This window comes from Heterocephalus glaber, unplaced genomic scaffold (assembly GCF_053883595.1).
Source record: "Heterocephalus glaber isolate CG9 unplaced genomic scaffold, H.glaber_assembly_v1.0 deba00001689, whole genome shotgun sequence".
In the NCBI taxonomy this organism is placed as follows: Eukaryota; Metazoa; Chordata; class Mammalia; order Rodentia; family Bathyergidae; genus Heterocephalus; species Heterocephalus glaber.
In genome coordinates, this window is record NW_028258414.1 from 10,669,314 (window position 1) to 10,691,538 (window position 22,225).

Consider the following 22,225-nt stretch of genomic DNA (forward strand, 5'->3'; position numbering starts at 1 on the left):
TAATCATTGTTATTGCTGCCAGCCAGGGAGGAGTTCTGGATTCTAGGCTCGTAGCAGAAGGGCTAAGTGTCCTGTGCAGAATGGACAGCAGGTGGTGCTGTCGCAGAACCAATCTCCTCCCCGTGCTCTGCGGAGAGGTTTTGTGTAGGAGCCAGGGGACCCTTTGGAGCCACGCACCTCTGAGATGGAAAGGAGAGCCCCTCACATTTGCTAGAGGGGTCCCTGGAACTTAAAAGGGCTTGCTGCTTTCCTGCAGACCTGACAGACCCAGGGCCTAAGCCCAGCACCACCACACTCCACCCCCACCTCTGCCTTCCACAGGGGCCACAGGACTGTCCCCATCACCTGCTCAATGGGGGCCTCTCTGGGGACCCACTCTGCGGGCCTCCCCACCCCCACCCGCCCAGTCCCCAGCTCTCAGGCCCCAGACTAAGAGATGGCCTCCCACAGTGCTGAGATTTCAGGCATGCGCCATCACACCTGGGTGAAAAATATGTTTTTTAAGTGGAAAAAAAAGGCAAATAGTGTTGTAAAGACTGAAGCTTATTGAAAATGTTGATGATGAGTGATTAAAACTTTTACTTCCAACAACTGACAATCACCCTTTCTCACCCTCTTTGGTGATGATAGCCAATGTCCCTATGCATGGCTCTTTATGAATGTGCAGCCCAGAGCGGGGAGGACAGTGACTTGGTGGGAAGTCATCTGCTGCCCAAGCTCTCCTGTCACAGATGAGGATGCTTCACACCTCCTTGGTCACCTGATCAAGGTGCTCAGCGAGTGACGGGCTGATCCAGACCTTGGGACTAGGTCTTCCAACTCCTGGGCCAAAGCATCTCCTTGTTCCTCCTTCCTCACCTAGGCCACCTCTGCCATCTTTTTTTCTAGTGCTTGATCCATGACCTGTGACCACAGCAATCACAAAATGCCTCTTTTATCTGCTGCCCTTGGCATCTGGGCACACAGGACATCTGGTTTCATCTAAACACTGGCACAATCTAGAAAGGGCGCAAAGCTCCCAAGGGGCAGAAATGGCCATAGGAGGGATGAGGGGGCAGAGCCCTGTTGCTAGGCAACCAGCTTCCTCTGTTGCCTAGGTGATGGCCCCTTTGGAGGGAAGCTGGTTGTGAGTGTGTGCATGTGAGTCTCCAGGGTTTTTAGCACCAGCTGGTGGGAGCCACCCCCTCCCACACAGGCTGCTCCTGCACATAGATGAAGCCCCCAGAGCATGATCGGGACCCTGCTTTCCCCATCATTCCCCAGCACACCCTCTCTGATCTCCCTTGAGCATCTTCCACTTAGCTCAAGCGGCTCCCTCTACCCAGGGCACCGCTGGGTCCCTGCCTCCAAGGGGAGAGAGGAAGAAAGGGGAAGCACCCACAGGATGCTAGGTGGCTGCAAAGCTGGGCTTCCTGCTGTTGGCCTAAAGCCCAGGGGTGACTGAAGGAGACAGAGACAGACATTCATTCATTCACCCAACAAACATTCCACTAGTGCTGCTTCCACACCAGGTCCTCAGCTCAAGGAACATAGGGCAGCATGGCTGCTGCTTCTGGCACCCGCCGGGGGAGGGGGAAGCAGACAAGGCAGCCATCAGTGCATGCAGGTGGGGCTGATAAAGCCCCCCAGAGGCCAGTCCTACTCCCAGAATCACAAGTAGTGCTTTATGAAGCAGGTAGTTCTTTACAGCTGTGATTAAGTTAAGGATTTTGGTGGTTGTTGTTGTTGTTGTTGTTGTTGGGGGCGGGTGTTCTTTTTTGTTTTTTGGCACTGAGGACTGAACCCAAGGCCTTCGCACTGAGCTACATCCCTACCCATTTTTTATTATTTTGAGACCAGGCTTGAAGTGGTGATCCTCCTGCCTCAGCCTCCGAAAGTGCTGGGATTATGGGCGTGTGTTCCACCATGCTGAGCTAAATTAGTGGTCTTGAGATGGGGAGGGATTTTCTGAGTCATCCTAAAAGCGGCCACAAGGTCTTATAAGGGAGGCAGAAGGATGGTGGGGGGAGAGCTGTGGTGATGGAGGAGGGGAGAGGTGGAGTGAGGTGAGGAATTTAGGCAGCCTCGGAGCCCAGAAAGGTAGGGATCTGCTCCTCCCCAGAAGACTGAGGACAGCAGTCCTGGCGACACCTTGCTTTCAGGCCCGCCCATAAGAGTCCCTCTGGACTGCTCACCTCCAGACTGCACAAGGATGAATTAATATTGTTTAAAACCACTCAGTTTGGGGGAACTTGTTAACAGCAACCACAGAAAGCCAATACCAGGTGGATGGCCTTGCAGAGGAGGTGGTGTCTGGCACAGTCTTAAAGAATTAGGGGTTTAGCATGTGTGAGGCCTTGGGTTTGTCCCCAGCAGAAAAAAATAAGGGCTGCATCAATAAAATACCAGAAGAATCAGCCTGGGCAAAGGCCACAAGTGAGTCTGCCCCTGGCACTTTTGACCCTGTAGGGCACAGCCAGGACTTTGCAGGGTGGAGGAAGGCCAAAAAATCAGAGAGCAGAGGCCACTGCACCACACAGGGCCTTACACCAGCCATGGTGAGGGGCATGGCTGTGTCCCTGGTGTCAGTCGGGGCCGTTCAAGGTCTCAACCAAGAAATGACTAGACCGTATCAGAAGCTTAGGCCACTGGCTTCCAAAGAGAGAATCATGGGGCAGCATGGATGGGGAGGCCAACCTGGAGGCTGACAGCCGCCCAGCAGAGAGATGGCCCAGGTGGTGGCAGGAGGAGCTCAGCAGGTAGGCTTCTCTGAGGGTAAGTAAGGTGGGGGCTGGTATCCCCTGATGTGGAGAGACACAGCTAGAAAAGTCAAGTAACACGTTCTGGCTTTGCCAGTAGGTGGCGGCATCCAGTATATCTGGGAAGCTGGGTTCTGGACTTGGGGGCGCTGGGAGGTGTGAACCTGCGGACTCCCCACATTGCCCAGTTACCCACTGTGGGACTGGGCCTTGGATTCGGTGCTATGAAGGCACCACTAGCAAACGACCAGTAAACAGATGGGAAAAAGGTGCTCAGCTTTATAGGAAATCAGAGAAGTGACAATTAACTGCAAAACGTCCTCATATCCAGTGCTGGTCTGTGCTGGGTGAGACAGTGGGGTGTGAATTGGTAAAATGTGTCCAGAGAGCAGCTTGAGAGTCTGTAGCCTAGAAATGTTCATTTCTCACACCTAGAAACATACAGTATTTTAAAGAAATCGACAGGGATGTGGCATTGGAGATTTATGTACAAAGATGTGAATTCTGTCAGTGCCTGAAATTGTATAAAAGTGAGACAATCTGGCTGTTCCAAAACAGGGCAATAGTTACAGAATTTAGAGTATCTTAAAGGAAGGAATATCATGAAGGCTTAAAAAAGATTTGTGCAAAAAATTTTAATGATGTTATAAAATACTCATAAAGTATTTACATTTTAAAAATTGTCTTTATGGTATTGTCTTAGTTGCTTTTCTTGTTGCTAAGACAAACTACTTGACACTCAGTGTTAAAGGAGGAAAGGTTTATTTCAGCTCACAGTTTGTAGAGGTTTCACTCCATAATCGGCTGGCTCCAAGGCAAGGGGGCATGGCAGACAGGCATCTCAGAGGAAGACACAGTTCATGGTGTGGGAAGGCAGGAAGCAGCGAGCAGCAAGCAACAATCAGGAACTCTCTTTCTGTCCCTTATACCCTTAGGGTGGGGAGTACTCACACTCAGGTTCTTAATCCTAGCATCAAACCATGAATCAATCCCGGCATATCATCCTTGATCCCAGCATCACACACCCAAGATCCAGCCACCTCTGAAAAGCCCCACCTATGACTGCATGAGACCTTGGGGGGACATCTAGATACAAAACATAGCAGGTATAGACTTAATTCTACCAAGAAAGTTGTAAAGAGACATTAAGGCAATATGAGGTGAGATTAAAAAATATGGAGAATAATTTTTTTAAATTTTTATTACAGTAAAGGATATATTGCCACAAAACCCCCTCAAAATACTCCTCCTGGCTTCAAACACACTTATCCCACCATTCTTGCCATTTTCTGAAGTAATTTTGGAAGTCTGCTTTCCCGAGTGTCTTTAGATGCACTGTCCTGGTGTCTTGATGTCCTGAATTGATTCAAAACGTTTACCTTTCATGGTCATTTTGACTTTGGGCAAGAGCCAGATGGCACATGGTGTCAGATCTGGTAAATAAGGTGGATGAGGACACACCATAATGATTTTATGAGCTTGCCTTTCCATTAGATGGCGCTCAGCTGCAGCATTCACCATATTTTTTTTTATCACAACCCTTAAAGACACTAATGCAAGAGGACTTTCAGTACTTTCTTGTGGATAAAGGAGGCAGAAAGAACAACATTAGTTAGGACCAGACCTTGGTAGTAGTAAGGTGCCTCTAAGTCTTTTTCAATGGAGCCCTTTTCCTCTCTGAGCTACAGTTTCCCATTTCCTGTCAGAATCTCTGAGGTTCTCATCAGCAACAGCATGGGGACCCCTTTGGTGCTCCCCACTGGCCTGGTCTAGGAGCTGTAATATCAGGAGTGTCCACCCGGGAGCACGCGGCGCACATCCTTCTTCCAACCCAGTGTCACCTGTCCCCCTGCATGGAGTTTGGGGGTGCTCCGGGTCTAGATCGGCTTGCGTGGTCCTGGCAGCAGACACTGAGATGGAGTTAGGAGCAGGGTCTTCTTCACCAGCCTCAGGGACATGGGCCGAGACGGCTGCATTCCCTTAAGGGGACTGCATACCAAGGGTCCTGCAGCCTTGGTTGTAAAGGAGTTCTTCTCCCCATCCCCAGCACAATGCCACCTCTCAGCAGCTCCCAGAAAGGGAGCCTGGAGATGGTTTTTCCCAATCAGTCAGATCCCAGGGTTCCAGGGGATAGGGTGGGGCTGGGGAGGCCTGGGCTGGGCAAGGGGAGCACCTGCCTGTGCCATGTAAGGCTGTCCCCTCCCAATTCCTCTCAGGCGCTATGATGCCCATCTGCTATCTTGGAGCACTTGGGCAATGGCTGAAGCCCCTCTCTCCAGGGTCCAGATGGCCACTCTACCCTTCCTCCTCACTTCCCTTCTGCCCTGGCCCCTGGCCCCACTGAGAGCAAAGGCCTGGGAAAAAAATCAACAGGGCCCTAGCACCTGGTGTTTGCAGGAAACTGGGACAGGTAGGGGTCCTTGGTTGTCATGGAGACCAGGCCCATCAACCTCTCTGCAGGAGGGGGTGGATGGCTAGAGGATGGACAAGTGTCCAGTCTGTAGAGTATACAGAGGAACATACATACCTGGACACACACATGCACACACACCCACACACCCACTCAACAACTCCTCCCATACACACACACAAGTGCCCGAGACTATTGTGGCTGTGACCTGCCATTGTGTACTGAGCTGAGACAGTGTAGACAAGTATGCAGAGATGTGCAAGGCCTCCTGTGTATGAGTGGAGGTGTTCTGGTAGATCTGAGTCGGTGAAGCCATGTTCACCCTGCTACTGTATGGAGTGGGCAGGTGTGTATTATGAGAGTGTGCACTTAGTAAAGGTGTGTTTATGAGCCTGAACATGAGTGTGTGCACATACATGAATGTAGATGGGGAGGGTTGTGAGTGTCCAGTTCTGCCACAGGTCTTGTCCCCTTACTACCCTAAAAACAGTAAGTACCCACTGGGTACTGGGGCCAGGGGCCCAGGAGAAAGGCCTGAATGATTTTCTCTTCCAGCTGCCCCTTCCCATGCCTTTGTCAATTGGGACACTCAGGAAAAAGCCAGCTGGCTGATCCCCAGGGCTGCTCAAAAGTGGGCTTTGGTGCTGGGGACTGGCTGGACTATGGGGTAGGGTGGAGGAACCTTGGGAGATTCAGGAAGGAGCACGGACCCAGGTCCAAAGGCCTAGTTAATCCCTCAGCTTCTGGGTACAATGGAGCTGCCCTTCCTGGTCCCCGTTGTATCACTAGAGCTCCCTGTACTAGGATATAGTTCCTTGTGAACCCCAGGGAGCTCTCCAGGGGGGTCCTAATTCACCCCTTTAAGTCAGAGTTCAAAGAGTGTAGGGTCTGGGTCTACACTTTTTACCGGAATAATTCCCCATAAAATACAGGTGGTCCAGTTAAATTTGAATTTCAGATTAAAATATTTAGTATAAATGAACCCCAAATATTGAATAGGAAATACTTATACTAAAAAAAAGTATACATTGTTCCATTTTTTAGTGTATGCACTGCCAAAGTGAGCACTACTCATTGTTCCTTGAAATTCAAATATGACTGGGCATCTTGGGCTTTTATTTGCTGAACCTGGAAGCCCTATGTGGGAAGCCCCTCAAAGATACAAATAGGATGAAAATGAAAGAATGGATAAATATATTCCACACAAAAGGTAACCAAAACACAGCTGCGGTAGCATACCAATGTCAGAAAAAAAAAATAAACTTTAAGTCAAAAATTGTTATAAGAGACAAAGAAAAACATTATATGTTCATGAAAGGGTTGATCTATTTAAAAGATATAACATTACACAAGCACAAAGACCTGAGTTCGATCCCTTGTACCAAAAATAAATAAATAAATAAAAGATATAACAATTATAAGCATATATGCACCTAACAACATAGCCCCCCAAAATATAAAGCAAATGTCAACAAAATTGAAGGGAAAAGACAGTTCTACAATAATAGTTCACAATTTCAATATCTCACTTTCAATAATGCATAGAAAAAATAGAAATAAGATCAATAAGGAAATAGAGGACTTGAACAACACTATAAATCACATAGACTGGGTAGGGTTTTAATGTCCTTCTTCATCAAAAGTCATAGTGAAAATTTTTCCCTATTGTAAGGTATTAGAAAGAAACTTAACTTGACTGTGGGAGTTGGATGCAGGACCTTTGGGAAATAATTAAGGTTAAATGAGGCCATAAGGGTGGAAAATTAGTCCAATGGGACTGTGGCTTTAAGAAGAGGAAGAAAGACATGAGCTAGGATGTAGAGTCCCTCCTCTGCTGTCACATTCTTGCTGTTTGGGACATGCAGACTCGCTGCCAGTGAAAAGAACCTCGCCAGACACCCAGAGAGATTGCCATGGGAGTGGAAGCAAGTATTTTTATCTTGGTTTGCAGCTATGGACTTTGACCAAAAAAGTCAAAGCAACCAACCTGAGTTCCCCCTGCAACCGGGGCTTGAAAGCATCATAGTCCCAAGCTGTGGAGCAATGGTGGATTCCCCATGCACAGACTGTCTGGGCATCAGTTCAGTGTACCTTCAGGGCATCCTGACAGCTGGGTGATTTTGCACCCATTCTTTTTTTAAAAAAACTTCACTTTGAAGAATTGTCTTAGGTTCACAGAAAAATGGAGCAGAAAGCACAGCAATTTCCTGTGTGTCCCTGCTTCTCATGTGCACACTTTGAGTCCTGCTTGGAAAGGGGATACGAGTCACAGTCAGTGAGGCTGTGCTTACACATCCTTCTCATCCAAAGTACATAGCTTACTGGAAGCTTCCCTCTTGGTCTTGTCCACTGTACTGGCTTGATGAGTGTTTAATGACACAACTCCACCATCACTGTATAGAGAAAGGTTTCACTGGCCTAAAAATTCTCTATGCTCCTTCTGTTCAGGCCACCACCCCAATCCTTGGCAACTATTGATTGTTTTACTGTGTCCACAATTTGGTGTTTTTGAGACTATCATGCAGTTGGCTTTTGGGTTTTGTTTTTGTTTTCTTTGAAAAGGGGTCTTGCTATGTAGCACAAGTTGGCCTCAAACTCACAGCAACTCCTGCCTCAGCCTCCCCAGTGCTGGGATTACAGTCATACACTACCAAGCCTGGCTTATTGTGCAGTTGGAATCATACAGAATGTAGCCTTTTCAGACTGGCCTCTCACATAGTGATACGCAGTTAAGCTTTCTCCATGTCTTCTCATGGGTGATAGCTGATTTCTTTTCAGCACTAATAGCCCATTATCTGGATGCCCAGTTTATTTATCCAGTTACCTGGAGGACATCTTACTTGCAATTCTTATTGAAGCTGCTATAAATATCTGCGTGCAGATTTTCTTGTGGTCATGAGATTTCATCACAATTTGGTTGATACCGAGGGATGCAATTACCAGCCACATGATAAGAGGGTATATTTGTAAGAAATCTCCAAACTGTCTGTTTGGTGGCTGGATCAGTTTGCACTCCCACCAGCCATGGTGAGAATTCCTGTTGCCCCATGTTCTCACCACCATTTGATGTGGTCAGTGCCTTAGAGTTTTGTTGCATTTTGCAGACAAGGAGACTAAGGTCAAGGGAAAGAGAGGTAAAAGCCTTGGCCAGGCAGTGACACTGTCTTCCCAGTCCTCACTGTGTGCAGGTCACTGTGTGCACTTTGGCTGAGGAGTCCTGTCCAGGGTAGGTCTGTGACCTTCCCAGCAGGCATTGCAGCTACCCTGGCCTGTCACCCAGTGAGGGGCCTTCCAGAGGTGAGACTGGGTCATGGGTGCATGTGAACTTGCAGAGCTGGGTGGTGTGGCATGAAGATCTGGGCTCCGGTTGGCTGTGAGCCTGAATTCTTACTCTGCCACTCACAGCTATGTGGCTGCACACATGTCCCTTAGCCTCTCCCAGCCCACATGAGCACACCTTTGTGGGTTGGAGGATCTGTGGATGCGCCACATGGAAACACCTGGACGTAATCAGCAATTATTTAAAACTCAGACCATCTGCATTCATAAGGGGCACTGATCTGTGGTTTTCTCTGCTGGCTCTTTGATTGGATTTGTCATCTGGGTAATGCTGACCTTATAGAATGAGTTAGGGGCTTGCTGCAGTTTGAGTGTGTCATCCCCCGCAGTGTTTGGGTGTTAGAATTTTAATTCTCCAGTGCCATAGTGTTGGAGGTGGGACCTGGTGGGAGGTGTTTGGGTCATGGGGTGGAGCCCCTGAAAAGATTCATGCCTTTATCATTCTCAAGGGACTGGATTAGTCACCCTAAGAGTGAGCTGTAAAAGTAGTTTCAGGCCAGGCATAGTGGCACATACCTGGAGGCTGAGGCAGGAGGATTATGAGTTCAAGCCAGCTGGGGCAACCCAGCCAGATGCTGTCTCAAAACGAAAAATAAAAATAAAAAGGACTGGGCATGTACTCAGTGGTAGAGTCCTCCTGTATTAGTCTCCAGTATTTAAAAAAATAGTGATTTCTGCTTTCTTGACATGCTCTAGCTTCCTCTCCTGCCATGTGACCCCTTGTGCTTTCCTACATGAGCTGAAGCAGCAGGAGGCCTCCCCAGAAGCTAAGCATCTGCTGGCGCTGTGCTCTTGGGCTTCCCAGCCGCCAGGACTGTGTGTTAAATAAACCTCTCTTCTTTATAAATGACCCAGCCTCTCAGATTCTGTTACATAAATCTATAGAAGTACATGAAGATAGAGCCATCGTGTGTCTTGGGCATGAAGTTATGAGACATGGAGGGGAACTTCTGGGTGGTGGCTTGTGAGCTGGCACCTTAACATTGAGAAGATGAGGTGACAGGTTGAGTTGTTGAGCACAAGCAAGGTGCCCATAGGTGAGCTGGAGTGCTCTACTTTCATGCTGCCCCTTTGTTCTCCATGGGTTCAGTGAAGGCTTTAGAAGCTGGGTCTGTGTCCAAGCAGCCAGAAGACCCCCATGGACCAACAGAAAGAGCCTAGGTGGACCCAGGCAGGTCCAGCCTTGAATATTGGCCCTATCACTGCCTCATGGGATGACCGTGGGCTTCAGATCTCGGAGCCTCAAGTTGCTCAGCTGTATAATGGAAATAAAACCTGCTCTAGGGCTATGGTGAGGACAATTAAAACAATGGCCCTTAGGGGCCCAGGATTTAGCTCAGTGGTGCTGCCACCTGCCTCGAAAGCGCAAGGTCCCGGTTCAATCCCGGTACCAAAACCAAACAAACAAACAATGGCCCTTAAGCTCCCAGTCCATGAAGTGCTCTGAACTGGTCATCTTTTTAGTTTTGAACTCAGGTTTAATGACAGAAAACAGTCAGGATTTTGTCCTTTGGGAATTTAGGCAAGTTGAAACTTTGCCTCTCAAGATTCAGTAATTGAGTCTGATAAAATAAACTGACAATAGGCAGATTAACAAGAGAAAAGGCACACACATTTATGAACATGCACATGTATACAGGAGCCACACAAAATAAGACAAAGGAGGGCAGATGACTGAGGCTTTAATACCTTTTTCAAAAGATGAGGGAAGTGGGAGGCTGCAGACACTTTAGGGAAGGGTGAGTGATTTTAGGAGAAAGGAGTGGACTCAAGGAACAGACAGTGGCCTGGGACAAAGCTCCCCTGGCCCTAGGCATGGTGTCTGACTTTCAGTCTCCTCCTCTGTGATACGAGTTTATTCTTTGTTGGTTGATGACATTTCAGTAAGAAGATCCAAGGCAGTTATACTCCTCTTTGGTGGATCTGTTCTTTTGTTAAATAAGGGGACCTCTGAGAAAGCTCCTTTCAGGAAAGAAAGGAGGATGGGGAAAGCCAGAGGCTGAAGGAGGCTCAGGGCCACCTTGAGACTGCTTTTCTAGTGCAAAGTACCTACCTTGTTGAGTGTCATACTTTGGGTACCAATATCTCTTTAAAGAGCTTCCCAGGAACATTGAAACCATTTCTTTGTAAGTTCCTGATGAATTCCCCACAACACCCACAGGCTCTCCTTCCCCACTCTGCCCCAGCCACAGTCCTCCATGAACAAGCAATAATCCATCCAGTGTTAAGTACACAGTAGTGTGATGGTGACAGTGGCTGCCCCTTTGTGAACTGTCCTTGATAGAGTTACTTTTGCTGGCTCTCCCTTTGCCCTGGCATACTGCAAACCTAAAAAAAAGCTACACTCAAGTGATTAAGATGTTAACTGCTTAATAATCTTTCTTTACATTTACAGAACCCAGAACATCTATTTGATGAACTTCAGATAACATCAAAATATGTAATATTCCTCCTTACTCTTTTGTTTTGTGCATTGACTAACACAAAGATATAAATTGTTCTGAGGCTTAACTTGCAGAAAAGTAATGCATTTGTCTAAAGAATTGACAGGAATTAGCCCCAGGAGGTCAAGGTCAATTACTATGTTTCAGCTGAGGAAGAGGGGACATAGGACCTGAATGAAGGAGACTCCACCCAGCACAGAATACAGTTTTCCTGTCTATCAACTTCTCATCTCTTTTCCTTCCCTGCAGAAGTCCATTCAAGTACCTGAGTTACTCAGATGGACTTTTTGGGAGGAATAATAGCTCCCCTTACTACTCTGGGTGCTGACCCTTGAGTAAACCCGATTTGCTTCCTGCCGAGTCTTGTCTCTTCTGGGTTCTTTGACTGGGGTCTGCATTAAATTGACACGAGACAGATTATCAGGAGCAAACCCATATTTAATTATGCTTTTGTTCAGAGGAGTCCCATTCGAGACCTGAAGATGTGTCAGATAAGTGCCAGTTATATAGCATTCTGAGCTACAGAAAGGAACAGGAGCTTGGGGATTCTGGTCGTGGTGAAGACCAGTTATGGGAAGGAAAGGAGAGGAAATGAATGTGAATAAATGTGGTCATGTTGTACAGATAAAGCCTCTCAGGTGATGAAAGTTGTCCAAAGCAGTTCTCTTCCTGTTATACTAACTGATGCAGATTTTCTTATGGATGTAAATTTCTTTTACAAAAGGGCATCTTTTCAGAGCTGCTCCTGTGTCTGCAGTTTCTCAGAATAGCCAGCTCAAAATACATCAAGGAAGTATATTTTGGGGTGGCATATTCTGGTCTCCTACAGTCATATTTTGGGGTGGTGTGTGTCCTAAGCCCGGACCAAGGAACTGCAGAGGCAAGAAGATACAAATTGTTTCAATGCAAACAGGTCCCTGAGACACACGGCAGTGTGATTAATAACAGCACTGTTACCTTTTTCTCATGGTGGGTGGGGAGAAGCGGATCCAGAACAGCATGTTTGACAATAAGAAACACAAAGCAATGGTTCCTGGACCTGAACAGGGAAGATATATTTTGGGCACTTTAAAGAATCTTTATGTGCACTGGCCAGACAATAAACAAGTATATTAGTGCCTCTTCTCTTCCCATTGTTATAAGCCTCTCTCGATAAATCACAATACCTCATACAGACCAAGGATTCTGTAAGACATTTCAAATTCCAACTGTTTATATATATATGAGTCCCACACTCAAGCCCTGCAAATGCCGAGGGCAGGTGTGACAGAGGAGATAGGCCTTGTCTTTGTGAGCTGGGGTCTGGAACATCTCAAAGCAGGAAGAGACCTTGGCAACCATCTGATCCAAAGTGTGCTCATAACAAAAAGCAAATGGAAATGCTACAGTGACAGAGTACTTAGCCCTGGGGAGGTGGTAAGTGCAGGGAGCTCAGTGGAGAGAGAGGATAGCGGTGACTAGGGTGGTGGCACAGAGACATAAGAGAGAACAGGACCTAAGGGGCACTGCCAAGGCTTGGTCTGGCAGAAGAGGCATCTGGGAAGGGGCTGCTGGGCTGTAGGAGGGTCTCCAAGATCTTCCAAGTCTCCGAGGCCACACCCTTGCTGTCCAGTGGAGGAGAATCTCTCCCATGAGGCCATCAGAATGCTTACCATTCATGCCACTGGGGGCATCTTGAGGTTCAGCCTCAGAGGGACAAGTGGGGCCAATGCAGGCTGGTGCCCGAGGCCACTAAGCCTTCAAGCACGAACATCAAAGCACCTGTCCCTTGCTGGTTTCAGATCGCTGTCCCTCCCCTCGCCTCTGCTCCCTGCTGCACTAGTGGCCCCCTCATCTTCAGTGGAAAAATCTGAAAGCCCTCAGGGCAGATACTGGGGCCGAGGGTAAAATCCAATTATGATCCCTCAGAGAGGGATGGTGACAGCCACTCTTTCAGATTTGCTGTGCATGCTTTAGCTAACAGGGTGCTCACTACCCTCCATGATGTAAATCCCCGGATCCTAAATGGTGTCAGAAGCCCCTGAGGTGCTCCATGCAGGAGTTTCTGAATCAATAGGCCTGGGGTGGAGCCTGGAAGCTGGCATTTCTAATCAGCTCCTGAGTGAAGCTGGTGTTGGTTTGAGGCTCACACTTTGAGGACCATCTAAGCCAGGGACCCAAAACTCCTGGGTAACAGACTGGCACCAGTCTGTGGCCTGTCAGGAACCAGGCTGCACAGAAGGAGGTGAGTGGTGGTGGAGCAAGTGAAGCTTCATCTGTATTTACGGTAATCCCATCACTTGAATTATGCCTGAGCTCTGCCTTCTGTCAGATCAGATTCTCATAGGAGCTGAAGCCTTACTGTGAATTGCATGTGCAAGGAATGTAGGCTGCAGGTTCCTTATGAGAATCTAACATCTGATGATCTAAGGTGGAGCTGAGGAGATGATGCTAGTGCTGGGGAGTGGCTGCAAACACAGATTCACATCAACAAAGAGGTTTGATGGCCTGATAAATGTAATGCACTTGGAGCACCCTGAAACTCTCCCCTCCTTTACAGGGAAAAATTGTTTTCCAAAAAACCTGTCTCTGGTGCACCAAAAAGGTTAGGGACTGCTGTCTAGGTGTTACTACAGTATTTAGACGGAAGAGAATCTAAAATGTGGAGATCTGGTTTTGTTTCAGCGCCCCCTGTTGGTGGTTGGCAGCATGCCAGGCTTTTGTCTCCGGTGGAGCATTGTTCTCATCTTCAAATGTTTGCCCATTGATACTGTGAGAGAGGGAGATTGAAATATCCTGGCAGGAATAATATATATACACATATATATATATGTGTGTGTGTGTGTGTGTGTGTGTGTGTATGTGTATATATATATATATATATATATATATAATTATTTGGAATAATTCTAGTTGGTTATTCAGGGACTCTGCAGACCTCTGCAGACAGAGGGGTGGCTGTGAAAAGCTGTCCTCTTGCAGAAGAAGGCTACTCCTCTCCATGTTATGAAAGCAGACAATGCCATAGGCAGGAGCTCCTCACAGGAAGGAGGGGTCATAGGTCTGACACCTGCCCAGACAGAGATGACCGCAGGTGGCTGTTGCCTGGGAGATCTGGTCAGCATCAATCACAAGTACCTCCTCCCCACCTTCTGAAGAGGACATCCAAGCCTTTAGGTTACAGTGGGTTCTGAGCATTTACTTTACTTCATGTGATGCCCCCTGTGTGATACTAAATTTTTATATCATTGTCTTCAGTCCATTTGTCTAACATCAGTGGGCTTAGGTATTGACATGTGGAGGGGGAGGGGATCCCAGCTCTCAGGAGGGTGGGGTTCTCCAAAATCATTCCACAGACAGGATCCAGGCAGCTGGGCTCTGGGCTTTGTAAGGTTCATGTTCAGAGGGGTGAGAACATGGGCTCCTGACTCCCTACCTCATACTCTTGAGGAACCCTAACCCACAGCACAGGAGCAAATTTGGGGCTTGCAGGTCATGGAGCATCGGTGAGATGAGGGGTAATGTTCTGTCCCTAGGGAAGTGGTGGCCCTCAGAGGTAAGGGGTCCCATGAAGCTGCCAGGGCTTCAGGTAAAACAGCAAAAGCTGAATGAAGCCTGGGCCTGGCCACTTTGGCTCAAGAGCAAATGAGTTACTCCCAGGAAATGAAACTGTACAAGGACATCAGACAAAGCCCCCCCTTAGACTGGAGGAAAGTGGAAGAGCTGGGATTCAAACCCAGGAGTGTGGCTCCAGAGCAGTGCTCCCAACCAGCACACCATGGGACTGAGAGGAGGTTCCTGGAGCCCATTAAGCCTCCGACCACACCCACGGGGCTGAGAAGGAGCCCCAGCAGCCATCTGCTCTGCCTGTGGCGAAGGCACCTGTTTACCATCAGGGCCCAGGGGACAGCTTGGAAAGCAGACCTCAGGAGGGATTGGCTGTGGTTCCCTCACTGAGCCCAGTGCTGGGTGGCTGCTTCCTCCCTGGTCCCTGTCCAACACTGCACACACACATGCACACACATGCACACACACAGACACTCAGGAAGCTCACAGAGCCTCCCACACAGGGAAGGAGGCCTCCAGCCAAGGACAGACCCAGGGGACCCCAGATGATGCACCCACTTTCCATTCATTGCTCATGGCCCCAAGACATGGGATGGCAGCCCTGGGCAGGCCCAGCTGCCCCAGCACTTGGTCAGGCCACCATCAGAATTGTGTGCAGCAGCAATGGAGAAAGGAGAGAGAAAACAAGAAAGAATGACCAAGCATAAGATGAGGAAGAGGCAGAGAGGCACAGGGACAGGGAGATGGAGACAGAAACTCAGGGATCAGAGGACAGAAGGACAAAGAGAAGCCACTACAGGGGACAGAGGGGAGAAGGCAGGAGGGAGAGAGAAATCTCAAAGGACAAGGTCCACAGAGGAGAGTCCCATACCCCACACGAGAGCAGAGGGGACAGAGGGCAGGAGGGGCCGGCTGGGTGTCACAGGCATGGAGAGCAGAAGTGGAGAGAAGCAGGGCTGGGCTGGGGGCAGATACCGAGTCGGGGGAGGCTGGACAACTGGGAGACAGGAAGGGGGAAATGGGAGCCAGGAGAGTCATGGTTGGTCAGGGGCTGGGAGGCTTCCTGGAGGAGGCGGCATGGGAGGGAGAATGACGAAGAGTCAGCTATGCACAAGCAGAGAAGGGCCAGGGGCGGTGAGATGGGAATGCTAGGAACGAAAAGGGAGGGGGCGGGCCCCTCCCGAGGATAGCGAGGACCCCCTGGTGGGTTCCAAGCAGGCAGGTCTGTGGGTTTCACCTGAGGCATTAGACGCTGGGTGGAGCGTGGGTGGTGAGCAGGGGACGAGTCCAGCAGCCTCTGAAAGGGAAAGTGCTGAGCCAGGTGGGAGTGGAGAGGGATGGAGTGCAGGGGAATCTGAGAGCTGCAGAGTTTGGGATGGAATGACTGACGGAGGCCGGAAGGGGGCCCCACATGCTGGGCCATGATAGAGGTGGCCAGCGGGGACCAGACAGCCGCCTCCCCCTTAGGGGCCTCCCTCACCTACCCATGGTGTGGGATGGAGCCCATTGCTGTGGGTCTTTCCCAGGAGGCCAGCAAGCCCCCCTCACTGGCACCCAATACAGAGCCTGGGCAAATGCTGGGTAAATGGGCACACGAGGCAGGCATAGCCTCACGTCAAGAGCCCCTGACATCTGGCCACAAGAGGTGGAAACTGACCAGAGGGTCGTGAAGGCAGAGGCCAAGGGGGTCTATGGCAGCCTTACTGGATTGGCTGGGCAGTGCTCTAGAATAGCCTAGGGTTAGTCTTGTAACTAAAGGGAGGGATATGGTCACAGTCCTAAAAAGAGATAAGACAAATATATGTCATCAGAGGAGGTATAATGCAGTATGAATCAGGACACCATGGAGATAGCATCAGGAGAGCTACACAGAGGAAATGACAATGGAACTGGGCTTTGAAGGATGACTAGAAGCTTACAGTTGCTGAGAACAAGGGGTGAAGCCCCTGGAGGCTATAGGAAGCACTGAGGCAGGAATGTGACCTTGAGGACCTGCCTTTATGATTGCTGTTTCTTCCTTTTCAATCTCATTATCTATGCACAGCCTCTTCCACTCCTGGGATTGCCTTGCAATTAAATCCCCTGCATCCAAGCCTATCTCAGGCTCTGCTTTGGTGGAAAACAAATAAGATGGACTGTGTGTGGCTGGGACCTGGGAAGGAGGTGTTGCACCGGCAGCCACACCATGGCAGCGAGGGAGGCGCACACATTTCTGAGTTGATTCTTTAGGCTGAGCCCTTGGCTGGGCACCGGGGGACCCGAGACCTTTGCCTGTCCAGCCTTCTCATCTGCCTGGTGACTTGTGACAGAAGGGACGAGCCAGCAGCACACAAGCCATCAGAAGCATTTTCTCTCTGCCTTTGGAGTGTGTCACATGGGTTTGGGGGCAGCAGATTGATGTTCCTAATTGCATTTGGCTCAAGCTGATATTAAGTACTTGTCTCATTCCCGGATCCCACAGTAATAGTGGAAGGTGCCAAGGGGGACGCTGGGGAGCTGGGAATGACAATCTGGGAGATGGCTGTGAACAAATCGCAGCTGGGAGTGCAGGTGACTGCTATTCTTGGGTTGCCCTTCAATGGCTTCCCAATGGGTCCCTAGGGCTGAAGCCCCCTGTCTTGAGGCTGAGCTCCCCAAGGTAATCCCAATCCAGACCAGGAATCGGACCCCGTCCAGTGCTGGACCACTGGCTGACGGGAAATGCTTCTGAAAGCCTGGTTTATATTTCTTCTCCTGGCTGAAGGTTTGCTTCACTTGATTTGCCTTTGGTGGTATTAAACATTTGCCAAGCACCCACTTTATGCCCAGGGGTACACAGCAAGAGAAGGCAAGCACCTGTGCCCAGAGGGGAGCCAGCCTCTCTCCGTGCCCACAGGAAGTGTTTGAACTTGAGGCCAGACGCTGGGAACTGAGGCTCACAGTTCAGAACTGTGGGGTGGAGGTGGCAGGGGAGGCGGAGGGGCTGCCAGAGGATGGGGTGCACTTGGATTGACACAGAATGGGGAGGGGGCGGCAATGCGGCTAACCATGGACATTTGCCTAGGAATGGCCTGGCAGAGGAGCTATCTGGGGCCTGGGGAGCATCAGCCACCCAAGGGGTTGAGAAGTAGCTGAACTGCTTCTGAGGTCTAAGAGTCGCCTACCTCCTCGGTGAGACACAAATAAGGCAGCAGGTGTGGGGGCCCTGGAGCCCACAGGCCCAACACACTGAGGAAGACTCGGTTCCCTTCTCTGCTCTATCATCTCGGGCAAGTCCCTCCCCTCTCTGAGTCTTTACAGGGCCGCAAGGTGGGGCAGCGATTCCTTCCTCAAACGGAAGCCAGGACGATGCCTGACGCCTGACACCCGGGCCTCAGCTGTCCGAACTCTTTCCCTCCTAACCTGCTGTGCCTAGGTTCTCCCTAGGGAGGGGTCACTCCTTTCTCGGAAACTTCAGATTGTACCTCAAATCCTTACAGCAGCTCCAGATTTGCTCACCACCGGGGCGCACCTGTGTCCCCTGTGCAGTGCACACTCAGGCTGGGGTGCTTTTATAGCAAGGGGTCCTTTAGGGAGTTTGTGACAGAGTGGCCAGAGAAGGTCGCGCGCCCCTGTCCAGGTCCCTGTCCACCCTGGCCCTGTTTCCTTCTGCGTAAAACCAAAGTGGCGCTCACTCGGGCCCTGCGGCCACAGTGCGCCCCGTCCCCGGGCCCGAGCGGGCGAACCTGCAGAAGGCTGAGCTGCCGCGCTCCGCCGTCCCGCGTGTGACTTCACAGCGTCCCCGGCAGCGCCAAGGGGCGCCGGGAGCCGGGTCGCTGTCCCCGCCCGGCCGGCAGGTGCCAGGGTGGCCTCGACGAGCCGCGCGCGTCCGGGCCCGCGGGGGTTAAGGTGCGGCCTGGGCGCCGGCCCGGGCATCGCAGCGCCGGCCACGAGCGGGCGGGCGGCGGCCGCGCTCCCCTCCGCCTCCGCCTCCGCCTTTGTAGCGAGTTCCCGGCCCCTCTTCCTCCCCGCCCCCAGCGGCCCGCTCCCGCTCCTTTCTTCCTGCCTCGCCTTCCTGCGGCGAGGAGCCTCATCCATTATAAATGCGCGGCCGCGGCTGACATCAGCGCCAGCGCGGCGAGCGCCCACGAGCGAGCGGCCCAGCCCGAGCGGGACCCCGGCCGCAGCCCCCGCAAGCGCGCCAGCCCCGCCGACTTCCTGCATGACGGTCACCAAGGTAAGCGCCGGGACCCGGACCCACGGGCGCGGGGCGCGGGCCGCGAGGCGCGGGCCGCAAAGGGGTGGGGCGCGCCGCGCTCACTCCCTCAGCGCCCGGGCTGCTCGCCCTCTAGGCAGGGCGGGATGCGGCTCTGGCTCGGCAGCCCTGCGGCTTGGACGCCAGCCTGGCCTGCCCGGACTGCATTTTTAACCCTTGCGTGAGATGCTGCATATCCCCCACCCCCAAGCTTGTCGGGTGCGCCCTCCGTGGGTCCCTGCGTGGCGCGCACTGACCGCGGGGAGCGTGGCAGTGGCAGCAGGGCCTTAGGTGGACAGTGGGCATGGAGCAGGCCCGCCGAGGAAGGGGAGCCCCACCCCACCTGCTGACCCAGGCCACCAGCCTGTACTCAAAGCCACCCCGAGAAGAAGCCACTGCCCTGGCCCTGACAAGCTAGGAGCGTTGGCGACGGTCCCTCAGTGGGCCGCTCGAAGACACAGGGAGGCGATGTGACCGAGAAGGGCACAGAGGGCATCTTGCCTCCAGCCCCGTGTTAGAAGAGGGTTCTTGCGGACTTGCCACAGGGGCCCAGGTTTATTAGAGAACTTTGGGGGCTCCCCTGTCTGAGAGGATGGAGTTAAGAGGAGAGGCATGGATGGGCCAGTGGAAGCACCCCGGGTTAGGGGCCCCAGGGAGACCTGAGCTCATGTCCACACCAAACCCCTTGAGTAACCTTCCTGGTGGTGGCTTCTACTTTGGGCCTTCTACTTTGGGCCTCAGTTTCCTCTTGTTCAAGTGAAAATGGTAACATGAGGCCTGGGGGTGGTCACCAGCATTTGAAGGACCAATGAGAGCAAGTGTGACCCTGCCCTGTTCAGAGGCGCTGTCAGTGCTGTGCACAACTCCCAGCCTGGCCTGGCCGAGCACTGGGCTTGGCCTTGGGTTTGGCAGCTGTGCACCCAGGCTAGACTGCATCTCTCCCAGCTGCTCAGCTGGCTCTTGGGCTGGGAGCTGAGGCCAGAATGGGCCAGGCGGCCTGCTGGGGTCGGGCAGAGGGGACAGATGGAGGGCAGGGCCGAAGGTGCTACAGGGTGCGAGTAGTTCCAGCTGCCCATGCCCTCCTGAGATCTGTCACAGGGCCCCGGCTCCCAAGGTCCTCTGGTTCAACTCCACGCTTTGCCAGTTGTCCCTGGTGCAGGGTGGGAAGATGAACTTGAGGGCCAGGGGCACCCTCAACGCTAGCTGCTTCTGCTGTCACCCAAAGAGAGTAGGATGCTTAGTGTTTTGAAATGATACAAATTCCGTTTCTGGGGAGGGATCATCTTCATTAAGGTTGTTAATACCAGGATGTAGGCAAGCAGGATAGAAGAGCAGAAGATGGGCCTGGCTGGGAACATGAAAGCCGCAAGATTGGTAATCATGGTGCTCTTTATGTACTTGAGTCCCTTTCTTCCAGGAGGCCTGCAAGGAAGGTGTTCAGTTCCCTTTAGCAGAGGAAGAGGCTGAGGGTCAGAGAGGGGGAGTGACTTGCCAAAGGCCACACAGCAAGGAGGTGGCAGCACGGTGGAGGGCACTGCTTGGAGGTCTAGCAGGGATGGGATGCAGAGAGCATGAGGGTGGGCACTTGGCTGATTACCTGGCAGAACTGGCCTCTTGGTGTCCAGGGTTACCCACTAAGATCCCCTGCCCCTTACCCAGTCCCCAGTGGGCCCCTTGTGCTGCCTAACCAGTGTGACTTCGGCTTAAGCCAGATCAGAGGATTAAATAAAATCCCCACTTTAACCCTCTCTTCTCTCCCTAGGTGGCCCTTTGCAGACCAGCAGTGTTCTTGGGGGGCCCAAGGGGGACAGGAGGGACAGGAGGGATGCAGGCGAGGAGCCTCCTGCTCCTGTAAGCTTCCACCCTAGGCCCAGGAGAGGCCCTGACTCTGAGCGTTGCACAGCTTGGTGTCTCGTCCTGACTCTGCCACTCCAGGCCATGGGACCCTGGGGCAGTCACTTCTGTCCCCAGGCCTCTGCTCTTCCATCTGTAAAGTGCAAGGAGCCACCTTGGGGGCTCCTTTATGTCCGGGGTGGTCTGGTGACCCCGCAGACAGGAGGCGAGCCCTAAAGGGAGTGCGGGAGATGTGGTCTCTGTCACAAAATGAGGTTGGGAGGTAGTGGAGGGAAGAGACCAGACATAGGTTGTCCAACTTTGTGGCTCACCTGGGTTGCACTGAATGATGGGAGTTGCCTTGGGCTGCATCTTGAATATATATTATAGTTAATGCAGATAAATAACACAATTTCTTTTTAAAAATATTTGTTTTTATAACTTTTTTTTAAAAAAGGGCTGGGCATGGTAGTACATGCCTGTAACCCCAGCACTGAGGAGGCTGAGGTAGGAGAATTGCCATGAGTTTGAGGTCAGCCTGAACTACAAAATGAGACCCTGTTTTAAAAAATGAGAGTAAGGGGCCTGTAGGTCAGGACTTGGAAAGTGGCAGGAGCTGAGAGTTCCAGAGGCCTAGGAAGTGGAGAAGAGGAAGCAGACAGCAAGTTGCTGAGCCCTCAGATCACTTCCTGACAGGAACTGAGCCTCAGTTTCCCACTTAGCACTCTCTTTCAAAGAACTCTAGCTAGCATTAGGGATACAGCCATGTGGACCTGCACTGTCACCTTCTTACCTGGTGGCATCTGTCCTGGTTATGACCTTTTAAATTCTGTTTTCTTGTATGCATTTACTAAGCTACCTTAATTCCTTTATGCAACAAGAAAAGAATGGATGCAAAAGAGGGGAGAGCCAGACACAGCATCCCAGACTACGAATGTCCATCTATGGGAGGTCAGGGCTGCTCCTCCCTTCCCTAGGGCAAGGCAGGAACAAACAGGGATCTTCGGGCCTCAGCCTCCTGAGTGTTGAGATTACAGATGTGTGCCACTGCTGTCCAGCTCCTACTTTTAAATATGTTTCTACATTTCTGTGGACTGGAAAAGCAGAGAAGAAGATGCATTAGGATTGTATGGTATGGACTACAAGAAAAGCCTGGAAGTTGTGATGTAGGACTTCGAAGCCCCTTTGCTGCTCAGGCTCCTTTGTGGTGATTTCCTAGCTCGGTGACTATGATGTGACCATAGGCAGGGCTTCTAGGGAAGAGAGGAGGTGGCTCACAGTGACCCCAGGGCTCCCCTATTGCCAGGTGCGCTGTGTGGAGTTAGACACTGGTGAACTGAGTGCACCTGTGGACCTGCAGGAGCACAGAATGTTGAAGTCACAGGGCAGAGTGAGGGAACTAAGATCCAGGTCAGAGGCTGTCTTTGCCCATGATCTTCCAGTGAGGGTGAAACCTGGGTCCTTTGCACTCCTGCTGGGTGCTCCTCCCACCTAGCTGCCCTGTGGGGGGACGTCAGGCAGCCTGCTGAAATCTGGATTCCCCTTGTTGGTGGTGTCTTCCCTTGGAGGAGGAGCTCGAGGGGGTCCAGGTCAACAGGGAGCCCTGGCTACACCCAGAGTCATGATAGTGAGGGGCATCACAGGTCCGGGCCTCCGAGTCCCGTCCCACAGTCCAGCTGCCCCATGGGGTACCTGACCCCTA

At 51.4% G+C, this 22,225-nt stretch overlaps 1 protein-coding gene across 4 annotated transcripts in view; it reads left to right on the forward strand.

Annotated features, from left to right (window-relative positions):
- The first annotated feature begins 2,506 nt into the window (after nucleotides 1-2,506).
- Nucleotides 2,507-22,225, forward strand: part of Coro2b (coronin 2B) — a 109,474-nt gene continuing 89,755 nt past the window's right edge. Inside the window, exon 1 of one of the 4 annotated variants that reach the window (XM_087198912.1) lies at nucleotides 2,507-2,754. Coding sequence is in view for 3 of the 4 variants with exons in the window: in XM_004855577.4 (XP_004855634.2) it covers nucleotides 2,659-2,738 (80 nt within the window). In the remaining variant the exon portion in view is untranslated. Of the gene's footprint in view, nucleotides 2,755-18,370; nucleotides 18,673-22,225 lie in introns of those variants that run through there. The other 3 variants (XM_004855577.4, XM_004855579.4, XM_004855580.4) reach the window with 3 other exon arrangements.